Consider the following 19,167-nt stretch of genomic DNA (forward strand, 5'->3'; position numbering starts at 1 on the left):
TTAGACCGTAGAATATCTTTAAAGAATTTGTGGATAAAGTAACCTAGAAATGACACACGTTTGTAATTTTTCGATTAGTAGTCTTATGGCAAAACCTGTGTTGTAAAGATCAAAGCTACTGAAAGAACTCCAAAAAGGTCTCAAGGCTTTCTGGTCTCACCTCTTGACTTTGCTCGAAAGTAAGTCAGTCAGGTAACAGAGAACACTTCCCATGACCGCAAGGTTTTTTCACCGTTTGAAAGTATTAATATGCGGCGGTGAATTCCACAAGTTTTCTTCTTTCAAATAGGCACAGAAGTAGTTTCGAACGCTACAAAAGCGTTGCCAATTTTTACATAAGATAAATTCGTGATGATGGCGTTAGGCTCGGGGAGTTTGGGATGAGTAATTACTATGGTGTCAGTGACGAAAAAAGGAAAAATTGTTTGCTTTCATTTGATTTACGGTGTTCATGTTTGTGTTCCTTGGAAGGGAACAAATAAATAGCGTGCCGTGTCTGAGCCCTTTAAAACTCTCTCCGATATTTTAGCGTATAACTTAACTCAAAACAGAGAATCACTGGCTTGCGATAAGACTTGAGAGGGTTGATTCATTAGTATTCTACAACATCTAAAGTTATCGGCCTCGAGAATTTTTCTGTTTTCTTTTTAAATTTTAGTTGGCGTGACAGAAAACCAAGCAATAGTTTTGATGAATTTTCGACTTTTGTGTTATGTAAAGGGGGAACTTCCACATCATCAAGTACGTTATCATAAATATTGTTTTTCTACCATTGCCAGCGAAAACTGACCTCGATCAGGTGATTTCAGTCAAGAACCTTTGCTTGGTTTGATCAGTGAGTTTATTTAGAGCTGATATACCCCAGTTCATTTTCCTTGCGTGAGCTGCGTGACAAGGTAATGAATCCGTCAGAAGACATCACTACTGTGACCTTCATGTGAAGAGTTTTTTAATTTTCATTTTTCGCGCTAAGGATCTGAGACCAGATAATTGATCTAGGGTCACGAAGTTTATTTACGAAAGGAATGAAAACCAGTCCAAGATATTTTGCTGAAGGCGATCATAAGCGGATGTAAAGAAAAAGAGATTCCGTTCTAAACGAGCAACATATCTCAATCATGTTCTGGTCGTAATTACAGTATGACGTCTGCGATAAGAAGTGAAATAAGTCACAATTGAAAAGAAAATCGCAAACAGCGAGGCCTTGTCAATTTTTATTCCACTCAGAACCAGAGATAAACTCGACCTGTTAAATCGCATGTTATCAGCTCTCGTCAAAATGAATTCTTTCCAGCAACATTCTAATCCGACCTCTTCATTGTCAACCATTAAATGTTGTGCTTTAGAGTCAACCCCTAAATGAGTCCTGAGTTTGTGAAACAAAGTGATGAACGAATAAATTTTTTCTTTCACTGAAAGGAAGGTGAGAAAAGATCAGTGTTAAGATATTAACCTAAATATTTGGTTCCTCCATCTCATGAAATGTATTTCAATTTTGTACGTCTAACTTTGATTACTGATAATGGATCTGAGCCTTGAAAAACCGAAACATTTTATTTCTATCTTGTTTTTACAGCGGACGTTGAGCCTCAATATACATTGCCTTTGAAAGCTAGATTTTGATCGGAAGATAGATCTCAAGGATAAAACCGAAGATTTTGTCTTTGAAAGGTAACCTTTCTTTTTGTAACAACTGGCGCTTTGTAAACTTTTCATTTTCCAGTGGTGTGATTTGCATAATATCGATCACAGACAAAATAAGATCAAAGAATGCCTTTAAACACAACAAACGTGTGGATAAAGTAATCTTGAAATGAAACATGTTTTTGACTTGGAATTAGTAGTCTTGTAGCAAAACTTGCGTTATAATTTTAAAGTTACTGAAAAAAAAACTCCTAAAAAATTCTAGAGGTTTTTTCGGTCTCACTCTGTGACTTTGCTCGAAAGCAAGTTCAGGTAACAAAAGCGTTTCCAGTAAACGCAGCTTTTTTCACCGATTGAAATTTATGATGTGCGGCAGTGAATTCCACAAGTTTTCTTTTGTCTGAAAAGCTCGGAAGTATTTTCGAACGCTATAAAAGTGCTGCCAATTCTTATTTACGTAAGATAAAAATCCATAATGATCTCAATCAGCAGAGGTGCAAAAGGCAACTTACATTGTATCATTTACGAGGCAAAAGAAGGGAGAAACCATTTGCTTTCCTTTACGTTTTACATGGTTGTCTTCTCTGGAAAGAAACAAGTAAATATTGTGCCAAGATTGAGCTCTGCAAAGTTCTATCCGACAGTTCAGCGTATAACTTAATTCAAAACAAAGAATCACTGGCTCATTCATAGGACTTTGGAAAGTTGATTCATCAATGTTCTACAACATTTGAAGTTATCGGCTTCAGGAGTTTTTCCTGTGTTTTTCCTGTGTTATCTGAAGGATGAATTTCCATATCATCAAGTACATCATCATAAATATTTTTTTCTCCCATTGCCAGGGAAAACTGACCTCGATCAGGAGATTTGAGTTAAGAACCTTCGCTTGTGTTAATCGGTGAGTTTATTCAGGGCTGATATACTCAGTTGCGTGACAGCGTAATGAACCACTCAGTGAACAGACAGTAACTTACATGCATGTCACGGAGAGTTTTTTATTTCTATTTTTCTCGCTAAGGATCTAAAATTTAATTATTGATCTAGGATCACGAAGATCATTTACGAAAGGTGAAAATACCCAGTCCAATTTATTTATCTGAGGGTGATCAGGAGCGGTGCTAAAGGAAAACAGAGTCCATACAAAACGAGCAACATATTTCAATCCGCATGTTGTGGTCGTAATTACAGTTATGACATCTCTGATAAGGACTGACGAAAAAAGGTCAATCATGAATGAAAAGAAACTTACTTGCATTTCCCGTCAGAATGAATAATTCTCAGCTACATCATAATCCGAGCTCTTCAAAGCCAACATCACGTGTTGAACTTTCGACCTGGTCCCTAAATGAGTTCAGAATTTGATGTCGAAAAAATGAAATTCAAGCAAAACGAAGATGATGAACAAAAAAATTGTTTCTACCACTGGAAGGAATATGAGAAGAGATTTTAAGATATTTACCTAAATTTTTGGTTGCTCCATCTCAGCATAAGTATTTCGGTTTGGTACGGTCTAAGTTAAGTAATTAATAATGAATATGAGCGTCGAAAAACTGAAACTTTTTTTTATCTTGTTTCACAACAAACATTAGGCCTCAATATTCATTGCCTTGGAACAGTTGGATTTTCATCTAAAGACCGATCACTATAAAACTGAGGCCTTTGTTTTCCAAAGGTAAGTTATTTGTGTGTAACGACTGACGCTTAATGAACTTTTCATTTTCCAGTGGATGTGATTTGCATAATATCGATTGCGGACAAACTAAAAAAAACCAGATGCTGTTGAACAGCATCATGATCTGACATGACGACATTAAAAGCCATTTGTCACTCTTGTACCCTTTCACTAACAAGATCCTATTACCAATTCTTCTTACTGTTTGCCATACAATAGGTATGATGTCAGTTGGGAGAATTTTGCTTTGGATCAACCAGTAACCTCCCAGTGATATTTTTCTTTATCTTCATCACTTGTCTGCTTTAAATTGTGATGATGCAGTAAGGAGACATTTTTTTTCTTGCTCACTCAAAGGAGTTAAAGGATTATGGTGTAAATTTATTATGGTCTGTTAGCTACGTGTCACTATAGATATTTCACAGCTTATGTGCTGTGTTAATTTACCATCAAGGACGTTGGCAGCATATTTCAAATAGGCAGAGGGGAGAGTGTTACTACAGCCGTATCTTGTTAGAATTTATGTGCATACCAAGATGATTTTAAATCTCGAATTGCGGTGGAGCGAGAGACCCCCCCTTAGATACAGTCCCCCCACCCCTCCCCCGAGCACCATATGAGACACTGTTATTGCCAATTTGTGAATGACTTAAAGGGAAATGAAGACTGTCATCAAACGTATTTAATAAAAACATCAAAAATCGGAACTGACTATAAATCATAATATGGGATCAAGAAGAAAAATACTAGAATATTTTTTTTTCAACCTAAACAGGTATTACGAACAGGACGTTCACAGATTCTTCAAAATCTAAAATGAATTGAAAAAATATGTCTGTCATAATTATAAAAAAAATGTGCAAGGGTTGAACTCCTTTGTTTAACGAGACATAAAAAATTTAAAAACTCAAAGCTAATTACATTTGTTCAAATACTCCCCTTCTTGTTTTAGTATTCTTGATTCTGCTAACAACTCAATTGATTTAAAACTCAAAGAAGCTTTTTATATAAATAAGATCAAATCTGAACTTAACGAACAATTACAACATTACCACACTTTTCTAGCGTTCTAGTTTACACCTTTGATGTTTTGGTGTCACGTTGTAATTAGTACCCGCTTTTGTATTACATCATATTGTAAATAATTTATTCATCTACTTGTATACTATATAATTGTTCACACTCAGTTACTCATTGACTGAAGATGGTATATGTATGCGGGAACATGTCTTTGAAAAAAGTTGTATATTTCTTACAAAATCTAACATACTTGCTATTATTGCGACCTCACGAAAAAACTAGAATTATGCTACCGGAAACAGTTTTTTCCCTAAACCATCGAATACATCACTGATTTACGAGGCGAAAGAAGGGGGAAAGTGTTTGCTTTTCCTTACGGCCATCATACTTCCTTGTAGCGTCCCCACACTGAGTAGACCTTTATAGATTTTGCTAGTAAAAGTAGCATATTATGCTAGTAGCATTGGTTTTTTTTTGGCGATCTTATGCTTAAAATAATGCTCTTTTTCCAAATTGTACCCCTTTTTTAAGATTATGCTCTTTGGAAAAATTGCAAATAAGTCCAAACAATACATTTTTTAATTAGAAGCCGTTGGTCTACAAGAAAGAAACGCAAGAAATCCACGATGAAATTCAAATAAACATGTGGTTCATGTTAACATGCACACCAGTACTAGATTATACATGGCCGACAACGTGACTTCCGGTCTCGGTACACCCCAGACCCGGGCTCAGATCGTTTTAGACGCCGCTCAGTGATTCACAGTGAACTACAAATGCTACTACTTAACTAAAACTTAAAACATCGAATAGCGTAACCAAGTGCTTGGGAGTAGAGATGAACAATGATCAAATTGTAGCATCAAAAATGATCCGATAATCATCAAAATATGCGAATTATGCTAGCATTCCTACTTGGCAGAAATTATGCCAGTTTGCTCAAATTATGCCAAAAATTATGCTGGCATAATGTATAAAGGCCTAACACTGAGCCCTGTAACGTCCTGTCCGACATTTTAGCGTATAACTTGACAGCAGAGAATCACTGGCTCAGAGATAACACTCGGGAAGGTTAAGTAAACAATGTTTAACAACATTTGAAGTTATCGGCCTCATTCATTCATTGGTTGTTTTGCTTTTGGAATTGGGATGACGTGGCAGAAAAACAAACCATAGCTTTGATAAATTCCCGACTTCTTAGGGTGAAGTTTCCAATCATTAAGAAAATTTAGAAATATTCTTACTCAATGTTTTTTTTTTTCACTGAGGATCTGAAATCGGGTTTCGGAGCAAGGATCATGAGGATTCCTAACGAAAAGAGAGAAAACCACGATTTATCTTTGATTGGTCAAGAGTGGAATAAGGGAAAGAAAATTACAAAAAGGCTGTGGGACCCCCTCTCTTTTATGCATTTTGTCTAGGTATATTTTAATAAGATGCATTTTTCTGTAGTATTATATATAACAACAAACATATGAAACATATGTATGAACTGCGGTTATGAGACGTATATGTGAACGATCCTTCGCAGTAAAGCACTATTTGAGCAATAGTGAAAATCAGACCTGAAAAAAATTTCAGGCCTGTACGGGATTCGAACCACTGACCTCTGCGATACTAGTGCAGCGCTCTACCAATTGAGCTAACAAGCCAACTGGGAGCAGGCCATCAAATTAATTCGACATAAACCCGTAGATGATAAATCAAACAACAACAAACATATGAAACATATGTATGAACTGCGGTTATGAGACGTATATGTGAATGATGGCCTGCTCCCAGTTGCCTTGTTAGTTCAATTGGTAGAGCGCTGCACTAGTATCGCAGAGGTCAGTGGTTCGAATCCCGTACAGGCCTGAAAATTTTTTCAGGTCTGATTTCCACTATTGCTCAAATAGTGCTTTACTGCGAAGGATCGTTCACATATACGTCTCATAACCGCAGTTCATACATATGTTTCATATGTTTGTTGTTGTTTGATTTATCATCTACGGGTTTATGTCGAATTAATTTGATGGCCTGCTCCCAGTTGGCTTGTTAGCTCAATTGGTAGAGCGCTGCACTAGTATCGCAGAGGTCAGTGGTTCGAATCCCGTACAGGCCTGAAATTTTTTTCAGGTCTGATTTTCACTATTGCTCAAATAGTGCTTTACTGCGAAGGATCGTTCACATATACGTCTCATAACCGCAGTTCATACATATGTTTCATATGTTTGTTGTTGTTTGATTTATCATCTACGGGTTTATGTCGAATTAATTTGATGGCCTGCTCCCAGTTGGCTTGTTAGCTCAATTGGTAGAGCGCTGCACTAGTATCGCAGAGGTCAGTGGTTCGAATCCCGTACAGGCCTGAAATTTTTTTCAGGTCTGATTTTCACTATTGCTCAAATAGTGCTTTACTGCGAAGGATCGTTCACATATAAGTATTATATATACTTGCGCACTATCAGGGTTTCACTTCATTTCAATTATATCATTTCATTTTTTCATCGGGAGCATCTGCTGTTTCGAAACTTGTGGTTCGTTAAGCTGTTTGACGGCTGTAAAACAAGCTTGCAAGTTAACTAGCCAGACATTTATGACATCTCGAACACGATTGAAGAGCTCGTTGACTAGTGTACTCCTTCAGCAACAATATACATGTATTTGAATGGAAAATTTTGTTGTCAGCGAGTGAAACTTTATTGTGAACCATAGAAGTTGCCTTCGTAAACGTTCTAAATTATTAACGATGAAGTCTTTTATTTGAATTAAAGTGCGCTATACCGGAGTTATATCCTTCTTCAATTAAATTGAAACATCGCAGGTGAAGCTGCACATCCAGCGTCTCGAAAGGACTACTTTGGCTAGCTTCCTTTCCGGAGTTTCTAATCAAATTAGCTTATGGAAGGCTTTACGGACATTTTGATAAGGAACTCTTTTGTTTTTATATCAACAGCGTAAATTAATTTCAAGAGATGTAGCGTGACAAACTAAAGGGATATTGGAAAAAAAAGAGACAAAAAAATTTAGGCATGGCTCGGCCGGAATTGGAAGATGTTGAATAGTACAGTTTAAAGAAACTCTTTTGCGATTAAGAAGGAAGTAAACAAGTTATATCTTCAATCCCTTAGCAATCGGTAATTCGTGGGAAAATAAAAATTCAATCCATTTCAAAATGATTATTTCAGTCAACGAATATGCTCTATTTAATACAGAAATTCGGAAACTCACTCTCTAGTGCTGTGAAAATGAAGAATTAAATAATCGATTGATAATTAACACCGAGTCTCAGACAATGACGGAGCAAACTAAACGTGAAGAATTTCGTAGACGTGAACATGACAGAAAATAAATTTGGCCGTCTCGGATAAAGTTTAGAGCCCTTGACCTTCTTCATACCTGTAAAAACCCCCCGCTAGCTATTGATTAGCATGTGATCAGGCCCTCGTCATTAGCGATGCAGCACCAACGTTTTATTTGTACCCATTGACTGAATAATTACAAAAAAATTACAAAACAAAAGATAAAAAAAATGGAGGATGGTATTATGGGTCCATCATATAGCGAGCTAATCAGGTGCCCTTTATGTTAAACTACATTTTCTTTTTCAGATAGTAAACAAAGGCTATACTAATATAACGACGTTTCTTCGCCTGCGAGAGGATTGCAAGGCCTTGAATTGAGCAAAGAGGGCAAGCGAGAGGTCTGCAAGAGATCTGGCTCACCAACAAGAGACCTCTCGCCAATTAAACTCGCTTAAGCCCTGAAACGTTTTAACGGGTATAAAACCGCGCGTACTAAGCGAGCCGTACCATGTATTTTAGGCTGACAAATTTAATAACCTTCCCGATCTAGCAATTATCGATCAAAAATGGTTTGAATTACTCGCCTGAGATGTCATTTCTTCCTTTTTTTCATTTTTGCATCAGCAACGAAGAGGACCAAGATGGTAGTGGTCCCGTTCAGTTACACAGTAGCTAACTTCCTTCTTAACACTGTTCGTGTGTCCCAAGCCATCGAGTTGTGTAAGGAATGTTTGATAGTACTACACAGTCAGGCGCAGACTATGGATCGTTCATTGGCCAACAACAGTTTGCGTGTTATCTACATCACAATTACAACCGCGTACGAAGTCATAAACGACTACGCAAGTGAGGCAAAATACCTCAGGGAACTCCTACACCTTTATGGAGACTCTAATGAGACTGTCGAAAAGGGAAGCCTCCATTTTAGACTTGCGAAAATACTTCACACTAAAAATAAGTTTGAGGAGGCCAAAGCATTTTATGGGCTAGCAGTCAACATCATGGAAACGAATGGCGACAAACAAGGAGAGGCTCTGTGTTACGAAAACCTGGGGGCACTATATCATTCTATTGGAGAATATGACAAGTGTAGAAAACATCTTGAGAAAGCACTTGTGCTCAGTATAAAGAATGGCTACAGACAGCTAGAAGCAACAAGCTACGGAAACCTAGGAGCGATGTTCCAATCACTTGGTAAATATGACAAGGCCCGAGAGCGTCAGGAGAAAGCACTCACTATCACAAAAGAAATCGGCCATAAAGAAGGAGAAGCTGCAAGCTACGGAAAGCTAGGAACATTGTTCGAATCACTTGGTAAATGTGACAAGGCCTGAGAATGTCAAGAGAAAGCACTCACTATCAGAAAAGAAATAGGCGATAAAAAAGGAGAAGCTGCAGGCTACGGAAACCTGGGGACATTGTTCCGATCCCTTGGTAAATATGACAAGGCCCGAGAGTATCAGGAGAAAGCACTCACCATCAAAAAAGAAATCGGCGATAAAGAAGGAGAAGCTCAAGCTACAGAAACCTAGGAACATTGTTCCAATCACTTGGTAACTATGACAAGGCCCGAGAATATCAGGAGAAAGCACTCACTATCACAAAAGAAATAGGCGATAAAAAAGGAGAAGCTGGAAGCTACGGAAACCTAGGAACATCGTTCCAAACACTTGGTAAATTTGAAAAGGCCCGAGAGTATCAGGAGAATGCACTCACTATCAGCAAAGAAATCGGCGATAAAGAAGGAGAAGCAGCAAGCTACAGACACCTAGGAGCGATATTAACAGACCTTGTTGAATTCGATGAGGCTGAAAGGTATCTTGAAGATGCACTTAAGAGGAAGTGAGCCTGGACAGAAACGTGGTTACCGGATTAGTACCTGACTTGGATGAGTTTTTCCGAAAAAGGTTTCTCCGACCCTTCCAAAGACATCACTCAAACGAAACTTGTCTTGTGCTACAAGATTATCATTGCTCCCGTGGTCCATCTACTGAAGGAGCCCGAGATCATAATCGTCCCTGATCCCTGTATGTACCAAGTTCCATTTGCAGCCTTAACTGATCAAGAAGGTAGATGCTTATCCGCGCCGGAGACAAAAAGGGTCCGCATCGTTCTCTCTTTGACAACTCTCAAGGTTATCCAGGACAGTCCTCCAGACTATCACAACCAGACTGGGGCGCTGATATTGGGTGACCCTAAGGAACCAAGTCTACTGCCATGCGCAAAAAGGGAAGCAGAGATGATTAGAGAACTCCTTGGCGTGACATCTTTGGTTGGAGAGCATGCAACAAGGCAGGCTGTTCTTCAGGCAATAAACTCTGTGAGCTTAATCATTTTGCTGTCCATGGCTCTGACGAGCGAGGAGAGATTTCTCTTTCACCCGAGAGTGCAAACAGCTGTGTTCTTCCTCGAGAAGAGAGCTACCTTTTGAAAATGAGGGAAATTTCACAAATTCAGCTGCGAGCAAAACTGGTGGTTCTAAGCTGTTGTCACAGCGCTCGTGGAGAGATTAAAACCGAAGGAGTTATTGGAATCGCTCGAGCGTTTCTTGGATCCGGTTCTCGCTCAGTGCTAGCAGCACGGTGGGCCCTTGAGCACGAAGCCACAGAGCAGTTCATGATCCGCTTCTACGAACATTTGTACCGCGTGAAAAGTGTCAGTAAATCGCTCCACAGGACTCGGAAGTGGATGAGAAGGAACGGCTTTGTCAAAGTCACTCAATGGTCTCCGTTTCTACTGATTGGCGACAAGGTGACATTTGACTTTAGAAATTGGCCTGTGTCGTCTGCACAGCCTGAGAGCCAAGTGTAAAGTGGTACACTTCATCCGAATGTGTTGGATTTACAATGCCGGTAAATGCCAGTTGGTTTTATGTAGTAGGAGGACGCCGTCTGTAAACGACAAGACTGATGCCCACAGAAAAACATTTCTAAGAAAAGGAATCATCGACATCTATGTCTAATGATCTAGAAAAGGACAGTTCATAATGAACTTTTAAAGAACTTTCAGTGACCTACTTTTTCGGCGAAAATTGTTAGTTAAGTAATCAAGCGAAGTAGATTTTCCAGTTTTTTCGAAAGCGATTGGTCACTAAAGCCAAATTAATTTCAAGTAATTTTTATAATGAAGTTAAAGCAAGAAAATTTCAAATATTTTCCATTTTTTCAAGCAACTCTCCATTTTTTCTTATGTGTATATTCCGGAAGGCCTCTTTAGGCTAAGATTACGCGAGCTTTCTTGTAAAAGGACCACTTAGAACCTTAGTACTTAGCGAACCTCAGTGAACTTTTCCGGCGAAAGCTGTTTGGTTGAGTAGTCAAGCGAAGTAGATTTTGTTAAATTTTTTTCCGAAAGTGATTGGCTACGGAAGCCAAATCAATTTCGAGTGATTTTGATAATGAAGTCAAACCAAGAAAATTTCAAATATTTTTCCAGGTTTTTCAAGCAACTCTAACGTGTGTATATTCCGAAAGGTGTCTTCAGAATAAGATTACTCGAGCTTTCAAGCAAATAACATATAATCACTTGTGTGATGAAAATACATTTACTAGCCGTGGGGTGTAGCTATAAAGGTTTTTATCGTGCTCTTTTTTTTTATCGTTTTCTGCAAGGAAATGATTAATAATCTTACAGAAGGTTTCAAAGTGCGCTAAGCACTTCCCATGTTAGGGGATGTTACTAAACTATGGATCAGCAGATCGGAATCAGCGAAATTTGTGGAACCAGCGGAACCAAGGGAACCTGCGAAACCATTAATTTTCTTCATGGTAAAAATAATGAAATAAAGCTGAAAATACCTTAACGCTGTTCAAAATTTCGTTTTCGGGTATAAAGAAGATTACGCGCTAAGTCAGTGAGAAAAAAGACAACTTATTTTGCAAAAGAACCCCGCCTAAATCGATTCGACCAGCAATTTACCATTTCCTTCCCTCGATTTCCCTTAGTAACGAAATAAATTCGGCCTATCCACGTGGGCTAATTTATTATGCGTGAACCTTTTAAAAGTCTCAGAAGTTTTTTTTTTCAGGCTATTCGCTTTCCATTAAAGAACTTTGACAAATACACTCAGTTCATGACAGTTTCGACTCTTTCACCGGATCATGCAGGTATAAAGTGGTAAATCATGTTATAGTTGTTATTTGAACAAATGGATTGGCCAAGTTGCCCACCTTGGACTACCCGCTTTGATTCCGCGCAAGGAAAAAAGTGCATTGAGGGGACTTACAAAGTTCGTAACTTTTGAGCAATGTCAGCGATTAAGTCACAAAAAGCAGCAGTCAGAGCAAAGAAAACATAAACGACCCTCGTGGGTTTATTGTGCTACAAACACAGTTGCCCTTCTTTCCCGGCTCTCGAAATGAAGAAGTTTTTTCGATTCTTATTAAGGCGAAATCTTTTCGCTATATAGGAAATCATTTAATTGAAAAAGCTTGTTCGCTCAAAATGCCTTGATATTCCCCTCGTCCTTTTTTTTTTTTTTTTGTGCGTTTTGATGGACCTCGACCTCGTCTCGGTCCATAAAAACGCAAGGAAGGAACTCGGGCAATATCTCGCCATCTTGACCTCACACTTGGTCAATAATGCCCATATCTTCGGCTCGCTCTCGTTGACTGATGTTCTAATATTTGTTCCGGGGTAACGCTTAGTTTTTTTGTTTTTTTATTGAAATTCACTTGTGGGATAATTGTTTTAAAGCAATGGGCGCTAAGAGCTTCTCACTAACCGAGGACAAGGGGCGTACTGGGGAATATTGACTTGAGGTCGTAAAGGTAGTCAAACTTGTTTCCAGGGTCCCTTTTCTCTCCCTCATGCTGAGCCAAGAGAGGGCCTGGGTGAAGGGGAGAAAAGGAAAAAAAGAGAACAGGAAAGCTCTTGAAACGAATCGAATTGGTACTTCATTAGCATATAGAACAACACTGGAAGCTTTGAAGGGAACGATCATGGTCTCAGTTTGGATTGAGTAGGATAAGGGTGTTTCCACTGAGAGAACCAGCGATAGAAATATATATTCTTGATACTATTATTTATTTTACTGTCCTGGTAACACGCTAATTTTGGATATTATGACAGTGATTAATGTCTCTATGAGCTCTTGAAAGTTGGTTGAAATCAATTGATTCTCTACAGTGATTAACATTATATGGACGATTTGCGGTACCTTACAAAGAAAAATTTGTTTTGCTAAAGGAAATTTTGCCCATCCATCATTGCTCCTAGATTCTTTCATTTGTTTGTTTTGTTTTGATTTTTTTCTCATGTTCCTTTACATCTGAATTCTTTTTTGAACCCATCGCTAATCAATTTATTCTCTGACCACTTTCAATTTGAATTTCACTACTAATTTGGAATGTGGATTTTTTTAGGGGGGTGGAGAGGAACGAAAATTTGTCTAACCGCTGTTTTTCAATCAGTTTACCATAACTTAACCCTATTAACATTACCGTCCCCCGGCTAGCTCAATTGGTTAGAGCGCCGGATTGTGTTGAGCAGGAGGTCGAGGGTTCGAGCCTTGCACGAGATTACTGTGTGGTGGATGTCCTCTCCTGGGGTGGAATGGGTGGGTGTGACAGGGCCCCATTTAAACAAGCCTTAGCTGAACTGGGCTACCCTGTATAAATATTCATAAATACATACATACAATACAAATACATACAATACAATACATACAATACATAACTCAGTTGGGTCGGAAAACCCTGGTGTGCAAGCTCAATTATCCATCAACGAAAATGCTGTTCACCGAGTGGTTTTGCCTTTTAAAGATCAAAAGTCAGTTGACGCAGTGAAAAGGCAATTATCAGATCTAAGCAACAAAATCGGTCACATCCTTCATCCCGTGTTCAAGAGTCGCAAAATCTGTGAAGATCTCAGAGTACGTGAGCCTAAACCTCCTATAGTTAGCCAACAATGCGTTGTATATAATTATAAATGTGATCTGGGTGATGCAGAGTACGTCGGGTACACCAGCCGGCATTTACATCAACGTATTAATGAACACCGTAATTCGGCCATCGGCAAACATCTAAAGAACGACCACAGCCTACAAACCATCGGCGACCTGACCAATCATTTCAACGTACTTAAAAAGTGCACCGGGAAACTGGACTGTTTAGTTCATGAAATGCTTTTCATAAAGAAGATGAAGCCCTCTTTGAACAAACAATCGGATTCCATACGCGCGAAACTATTTATGTAATAGTTACATTTATGAACTCAACACGCGCAATTATTTATTTGAATTTTTTTAAAAAAAAATTTTCAACTTTTTACGTTTGTCACCTTCTTACGGTATAAATTAACTATTCATTTTTATTCTCTTCTCACTTGAGAATGATGACATGGATTTATCGAAACGTTGTGTGTTTTTCTCGCTAATATTTATTCTTAAAAGTCTAACAAATACATACAAAAAAAACAAAATTTTCAAGGAAGCGAAATTCGTAACTTCTTGTTTTGTCCTAGAACCGGATGTAGATTTTAAAAGCGTTAAACATGCAATTCAGTTTTCCTAGCGAAGAACATTTAAAACAGAAAGGCATGTAGTTAATGTGCATCGGAACAACCTTGTTCCAGCAGAATTCCCGAGGTCGCGTTGTCTTGACTCTCTTCCATGTTTCGTCCGCCATCTTCCTACGTCAGACAATTGGATACGAATTCGGTTAATTCCAGCAGCGCTTGTCTTCGAGAGAGAGTCTACTGTACTTTGATTTGTCTTATCCCTTTGATGAACACAAAATGACCACCTGGATTGAAGCAAATTGCTTTTACTTTAGTCTTATCGACTCCCCAGCGAGCAACTTTAATTTTCTGGAACAGTTGTGTCATGGCAATGAGGATTGTTTCATTGGAATGGTAAGTAAAATCTTTTGAATTTTGCTTTATCTGGAGTCAGGAGGCGAGCAGCGCATATCAAATCTAATTTCAAGGTGATTCGCGTTAGAACCGTCTCTAACAACTTTTTTCGCAGTTTCTCAAGAAAAGGTAAGTTATTTCTCTTTAGAGCTGAATTAAGAATTGGAACAAAGGAATGGAGCAATTTACACAAATAAGGAATAAACAGACAACATAATAAAATGCGCGAAGACCACGTATTTTTTTTAACGCAAAAGGGTTGGTCGTTAAAATGAAATCTCCTGACAGTGGACTAAAGGAGAGATTATAATGCAGCTTTTAGAGCGAGTGAAAGGGGGCAATCTCAGTACTTTTTTGTGCAGTCGATACTCATGAGAAAAAATCCTCTGTTATATACAATATATACAGTAACTCATAGAGGTTAGTGATACAGTCACTCATTCAAGCGTTAAAAGTTCACTGCGGTCCTAGTCTTCTCTCGGTCAAAGAAGGGGGTGAAGAATTCAAGTCTTGAACTGATAAACGTTTTCATTTTTCGCTTCTTTGATTGTGACGAGTACACGCGTTACAAAAAGGGTCTGATAAGAAACTGACTGTCGTTGGGCAGTTAATGGTATAAGCACTTTATTTGGAAAAAAAAGAGGAGTGAAAGAAAAAGAATAAAGATAATGCAAAAGATTGTCCGCGAAATCTTACCGGAAATTACACTAAATACTTTCGTAGGTATCACAAGAGAACGAGTTTAAAAGTTTGCGAGGTTCGTATAAAACATAATGGTTGCAAGCATTGATATGTCGCTTTAAACGTTAGATGAGATGTAAGCCTAAATTTTCCAAGATTTTTTTTGTATAATCTGCTGTCACTGAAACTTTTCCAATCCCGTGAAGCTATTTCGTCGCACGGGCCACGCAGGTATGTCGAGCAACTGGCGCTTACGCAACTTTTTGTGCACGCCCGGCCAAAATCTAATCTAATCTTCGCTTGAAAAATTAAAGAGAAAAGCTAAACGTGGAAACTTTTGTTTATTAGATGTGGGTAGATAACCCTGTACTAAGCTGACATTTACAAAAAAACAAGCCCGCCCTTTCCATCCAATATTTCTTGGCTTTGGTTTTGTTTTCCCCAATGAAAGCAGGATCGATTCCCAATGATCAAAGGTAATTAACTTGGTCTTCAACAATCGACAAAAGAGGTGAAATGACAATGACCAAGGGAGTAGAAGAGAATCCGTGGCCTTTCGAGCTCAAGAATTTGAACACTCAACGCGGCAGTTGAAAGATTAAACTTTCTCCAAACCCCTTCGGTAACTGTCCGAAAACATATCTCCTTTCCACGATGTTCTCGATGATTAGTTTTTATTCAGATTTTAATTACCTAACCGGAAACACAGCTAAGCTTTCTTTAAGCGCTTGCTGGAGGTCGTCCACGTACTTAACGTTCTCTGCAACTTTGGCCATATCGTAAAGACTTTACTACAAAGCAACGATTAGAATTTGGCGCGCACAGAAAGCTACGTAAGCGTAAGCGCCAGTTGCTTGACATACCTGCGTGGCCCGTGCGACGAAATAGCTTCACGGGATTGGAAAAGTTTCAGTCACAACAAATTGTACAAAAATTCTAAAAAGATTTAAGCTTACATCTCATCTAACGTTTAAAGCGACATATCCATGCTTGCAACCATTATGTTTTATACGAATCTCGCAAAATTTTAAACACGTTCTCTTGTGATACCTGCGAAAGTATTTAGTATAATTTCCGGTAAGATTTCGCGGACAATCTGATCGATTTCTCTTACATTGTGTGCTGAGACTGAAACTTTCCACCTCGGGCAAAGCTTCGTCGCACGGCCCAAACAAACATAGCGAGCAACAGAGCTTGTTGAATATGTGCGTGTTAAAACAAACGAAAGGACTCCAAACGACACTTCACTCTGATTGGGCAGAAAAACACAAAGATTTTCTGGCACCAATCAGATGCCAGAACGACTGCGACCGTTTGGAACTAATCTTGTAAGACAATGTCCCCAGGGGCTCTTCTCCCCTTAACTTGAAATAGACTCACAGCCCCTGGGTCTCCGAGGATGGACTTACACCAACGTACTTAACAGATATATTCCAATTGAACTGTGAACAAGTAAGAAAAATATAATTTAAGAAACTGTGACTTCAGGCAGGTGTGTTATCGCACTGCCACTCATGGCAAGCATTCGATCAGCTATTTAGGGCCATCACTCCGGGCAAAGCTAACCAAAAAGGAAAGGATAATCAGAGCGATGATACGAAAGAAAGATTTATGAACTGAAGTCAATGGATGTGGAACGATTTGTTTTCTCTACACAACTTAGAGTATAAATGTCTTAAAATAGTGTCATATAGTTTTGATTGTAAAAAGTGTCGTAGCAAACTTAAGAGATTTGTCAAGATCGAAATAGTAATTACGAGTGCATCTTTTCTTGGGGATCATACTCGAGTTAATTATTATTAAATAATTAATACTTTATCAAATATTTTAATCAGTATTAATTGCTAATCACTTTATCAATATTTATTATTTAATCATTATTTTTTTTTACCAAATTTGCAACATACTGTATCTGTTAGTGTCCCCTATCAGTACCTTGGCTTTTGAATCACTAGACACAGAAATAAAGGTTATGTGTGTATGTATGTATTAACCTGCTTAAGTGTGATGAAATTGTATTTTTTTTCTATGTTTTACAGAAGCGAAGGCGACTGAGATACATGACGAATACAAAGATTTTTATTTTCTGTGCACTGTTGGCTTTGGCAGCCAGCGCGGCATTTGGGAGGCCAGTCGTGACTTCGGACGAAAGAGAGATTGATAATTATGAGGTAAGTTATCGTACATTTCTTAACATTGAGGGCGTGTCCATCTATCTCAGGAGAAGAATAAAAGAATTAGCAAGGAGGGGATTCCAAATTGGCTGAATTTGTCCAAAACTGTTTTACGTTGTTTTGCTCTGTTAAAAAAAAACTAAACAAACCTCGAAGTGGATGCATTTCAAGGCGCTGTGGAACTTTTGAAAAGGCCGATGTCTTTGCTCTTTGCAACGTTGGCCGGGAAATAAGACACCAATAATGCGCATGCTCAGTGAATGCACTATATCTATTGGCGCACCCGTATCCAATTGTTTTCTCTTTTATGATCAGTTATCAGAAGAAACGGGGACTCTAGGATCTAGGATCTGGAAGGGGAACTAAAATTCCCTCAGGGTATTGATAAAGAAGGATGGGGGTCTGAAAGGTTGTGTAACTGCTAGTTTTACGTCTACTGAGTTAGCATCTACCGGCCACCAGAAAGAGTTTCTAAGGCTGACCTTTGGAGCGTTTGCCCTTCACCACTAGAGAATCAGAGCCAAGAGCCAAAGCTCAGAACCTCAGCTTTGAAAAGTCTTTACGGAAGCTGATTTACATAGGCAACTCACTTGGTAATTATAAACTATCGACCGAAGTAGGGGTGGGTACCAGTGGATATTTACTGAGCTGCAAATGTTTAGGCATCAATGAAAACAGTGAGATAATACAACACTTAAAGATGATTTTAACTCACTCATTCCTGCAACGAATGCAACATTTTCGGGCGCATATTCTGCCTGAGTTGCTGGAAGATAAATAGCAAAGGATAACCTACCTCGCACACCCCACACCCCCCCGACACAATACCACAATTTTTTTAGAAACTATACAAACTTTTAAATCTCTTCAGGATGGTACATTTGAAACTATGGACACAGATGGAGATGGTGGTATTTCACCAGATGAGTTGCCGGAAGGACTTGATATCTCTCTGCTGATTGCTAACCGATATGTGGTAGCTTTTGACGCGAATCGAGATGGAGAGCTTGATTCTAAGGGTAAGACAGAAACTAAAATTCATATACGCTAAAAGCAGTCCGTTTTCTCAGTGCGAATTCTTTCTTACGCACTGCAAGTCTGTAAATATCAAAGAAAATCATGTCTCCATATTTTCGTTCTCAGAGCAACTCGGTTGCTATGGCTAGGCGACCAAAAATAAAAAGGACTGGTAACGAGAATGAGGTCTCAGGTCTGCAATGGATGAAATTTAAGGAGCGCGCGAATTTTCAGGTGCGCGAGATTATTTCCACGCACCTTTAATGTCCTTGCACCCTCAAAACCATTTGTTTTTGTTCTTATTTTTACGATGCCATTCTCTGTTGTATCACACAACGGAATGCGCCACTTTAATTTGTCTCATGGCCTAAAATTCTCCACAATTTGATTTGGCTGAGTAAAATTTCACAGCTTATCAGACCATGGTACTTATTTTGCAGAGTTTTCAAACTTACCACTACATGAACAGTAATGCCATAGTTAAACCTCAATAAATGGGTGCAATTCACAAGAAAGTGCCAGGGAGCGCCCACAAAAGGATTTGGTTGAAATAAATGCAGCTATTTGGGAGATGTTGTCTGAGCTTTGATTTTAATGTTTCTTACCCCCAAACCTGTTAAACAACAATTAAAACATGGGGCGAGCGTGCTTCCTAACAAAGCTGCGTTCACACCTGCTGTCCGAGCATAAGTGATTGCGAACTTCCCGTTTAACTGGTCGCGAGTGTTGAGATTTTCAAGGGGTTTAATTTTCCGCTCCGTCCCGATTGAGATAGACTTCTAGGTGCTTTAAATGAAGAGTAGATCTACGGAAGGATACT

General features: G+C 38.7%; 2 protein-coding genes across 2 annotated transcripts; both read left to right on the forward strand.

Moving 5' to 3' along the window:
* Window positions 1-1,568: 1,568 nt before the first annotated feature.
* On the forward strand, window positions 1,569-9,818 carry LOC148731067 (uncharacterized). The gene is made up of 4 exons (XM_088761709.1): window positions 1,569-1,671; window positions 2,487-2,542; window positions 3,234-3,316; window positions 8,248-9,818. The coding sequence occupies exon 4, from the start codon at window positions 8,265-8,267 to the stop codon at window positions 8,955-8,957; it is 693 nt and encodes a 230-aa protein (XP_088617835.1). The 5' UTR covers window positions 1,569-1,671; window positions 2,487-2,542; window positions 3,234-3,316; window positions 8,248-8,264; the 3' UTR covers window positions 8,958-9,818.
* A 4,689-nt stretch (window positions 9,819-14,507) lies between these two features.
* On the forward strand, window positions 14,508-18,917 carry LOC111343805 (calcium-binding protein SPEC 1A-like). The gene is made up of 4 exons (XM_088760039.1): window positions 14,508-14,604; window positions 17,196-17,327; window positions 18,202-18,349; window positions 18,788-18,917. Exons 2-4 carry the CDS (start codon window positions 17,217-17,219, stop codon window positions 18,817-18,819), a joined length of 291 nt encoding a protein of 96 aa, XP_088616165.1. The 5' UTR covers window positions 14,508-14,604; window positions 17,196-17,216; the 3' UTR covers window positions 18,820-18,917.
* Window positions 18,918-19,167: the final 250 nt, after the last annotated feature.

Source organism: Stylophora pistillata, chromosome 5 (assembly GCF_964205215.1).
Source record: "Stylophora pistillata chromosome 5, jaStyPist1.2, whole genome shotgun sequence".
Lineage (NCBI taxonomy): Eukaryota > Metazoa > Cnidaria > Anthozoa > Scleractinia > Pocilloporidae > Stylophora > Stylophora pistillata.

Bases quoted from the DNA above. Each gene is read 5' to 3' on its own strand.
- LOC148731067 (XM_088761709.1), top strand. From the start codon at position 8,265: ATGGTAGTGGTCCCGTTCAGTTACACAGTAGCTAACTTCCTTCTTAAC.
- LOC111343805 (XM_088760039.1), top strand. From the start codon at position 17,217: ATGACGAATACAAAGATTTTTATTTTCTGTGCACTGTTGGCTTTGGCA. The intron at 17,328-18,201 runs GTAAGTTATCGT...AAATCTCTTCAG, and splicing joins GAGAGATTGATAATTATGAG to GATGGTACATTTGAAACTAT. The intron at 18,350-18,787 runs GTAAGACAGAAA...CTTATTTTGCAG, and splicing joins TGGAGAGCTTGATTCTAAGG to AGTTTTCAAACTTACCACTA.